The sequence below is a fragment of the Caenorhabditis briggsae genome (assembly GCF_000004555.2).
Source record: "Caenorhabditis briggsae AF16 supercontig from assembly CB4, cb25.NA_420, whole genome shotgun sequence".
In the NCBI taxonomy this organism is placed as follows: domain Eukaryota; kingdom Metazoa; phylum Nematoda; class Chromadorea; order Rhabditida; family Rhabditidae; genus Caenorhabditis; species Caenorhabditis briggsae.
Window position 1 is genome coordinate 1 of NW_025543426.1, and position 1,941 is coordinate 1,941.

Consider the following 1,941-nt stretch of genomic DNA (forward strand, 5'->3'; position numbering starts at 1 on the left):
TTTAGATTTTTTGAAATTGCAGAACTCTTGGAATTTTCAGATATTTTGGTTTTTCAGAATTTCTGGACTTTCAGATTTTTAGGATATTTAGATTTTTCAGATTTCCAGTTTTCCTTTGGTATTTCCAGAGTTTCTTTTGGTATTTCCGAATTTTTTGGATGCCATAAAACCTGTATTAGAAGGGCCCCTACACTGTTAATTTTAAGCTCACTTATCTCGGCTCCTATAAAAGATATCAAAAATGCGTAAACTGATAAATTATTTATCATAATATCATCGACAACTTTTTAATATCTTTTACAGGAATCGAGATAATTGAGTTTCAAGTTAACGTACGGTAAGTATGAAAAATCGAACTAATGCTCACAAGCGATTCATTCATTCAAAAATTTCCAAAAAAAAAAATCGTAATCATTTTTTTTTCAAAACTCAAAGAACTAGTTCATAGTCCTCTCCAGTGCCTCCATCACAGAATGGACGACAGTAGTAGTCTCTGAATGGGAATGCGACGGCATAAAAGATACGGTAGAAGAAGCTGAATGGGGTCACGATGTAGTTGGTACAATCCTCCACTGATAGATAGAATGTTGCTTGGACAGTAGTAGTGCTGGAAAATTAAAAATTTGAATTTCTGAATTTCTGAATTTCTGAATTTCTGAATTTCTGAATTTCTGAATTTCTAAATTTTCTGAATTTCTGAATTTCTGAATTTCTGAATTTCTGAATTTCTGAATTTCTGAATTTCTGAATTTCTGAATTTCTGAATTTCTGAATTTCTGAACTTCTAAATTTCTGAATTTCTGAACTTCTGAATTTCTGAATTTCTGATTTTGTGAATTTCTGAATTTCTGAATTTCTGATTTTGTGAATTTCTGAATTTCTGAATTTCTGATTTTCTGAATTTCTGAATTTCTGAATTTCTGATTTTGTGAATTTCTGAATTTCTGAATTTCTGATTTTCTGAATTTCTGAATTTCTGAATTTCTGAATTTCTGAACTTTTAAATTTCTGAACTTCTAAATTTCTGAATTTTTGAATTTCTGAATTTCTGAATTTTTAAATTTTCTGAATTTCTGAATTTCTGAATTTCTGAATTTCTGAATTTCTGAATTTCTGATTTTCTGAATTTCTGAATTTCTGAATTTCTGAATTTCTGAATTTCTGAATTTCTGAATTTCTAAATTTTCTGAATTCCTGAATTTCTGATTTTCTGAATTTCAGAATTCCTGAATTACCAGAAAAGTTCAAAAAATTCTAGAAAATTCCAAATTTAAGAAATTCAAAAAATCCAAACGGAAAATTCCAAAATTAGTTTCGACTTTTCGAATTTCAAATTTTGAAAAATGTTATTTTTGAAATTTCGAACTTTTTCAAAATTTCCAACTTACTGTAGACATCAATTCCACAAATGTGATAAGAGTTTGGACATCATTTGGCAAATAAGTCCCATAAACTCTTTGTCCACACGCATTACATGTATAGTTATCCGAAACTACAGTACTCGTGAAAACCAGAAGAATTAGAATTATAATTTTGGAAATTTTCAGCATTTTTGCTGAAAATTTCTGGCTGAAAATGGGTTTTAGCTGTTTTTGGGGCGGTTTTATAGAGGTTAAATGGGACAATAGGTTTATTGTGTTGAGATTTTTCAAAGCTTTTCATATTTAAATTTATTCCAAAGTTTTGAAAAAATAATTCTATTCAAAAAAAGAGAGGACAACGACGAAAGGACAGCAAAGATCACACTGAATGCAAAAAATTTTATAATTAAGAAGAAAAAGATAATTAGGGTAATTAGAGAAATTCCTAAACATCATCCCCAAGTTTTTTGACAATTCTCACAAATGGACCAGGCTCTTCGGAGGTGAAAAATAGAAATGGAGCATTTGTGATAATGGTGATAATGGCGACAATGATGAATAGGCGGGACCACTGAAATTT

At 29.5% G+C, this 1,941-nt stretch overlaps 1 protein-coding gene across 1 annotated transcript; it reads right to left on the reverse strand.

The window, feature by feature from the left end:
- Window positions 1-429: 429 nt before the first annotated feature.
- On the reverse strand, window positions 430-1,550 carry CBG25095 (the record flags this gene model as incomplete). Its single annotated transcript, XM_002648661.1, has 3 exons — window positions 430-607; window positions 1,236-1,254; window positions 1,385-1,550. 3 exons carry the CDS (start codon window positions 1,548-1,550, stop codon window positions 430-432), a joined length of 363 nt encoding a protein of 120 aa, XP_002648707.1.
- Window positions 1,551-1,941: the final 391 nt, after the last annotated feature.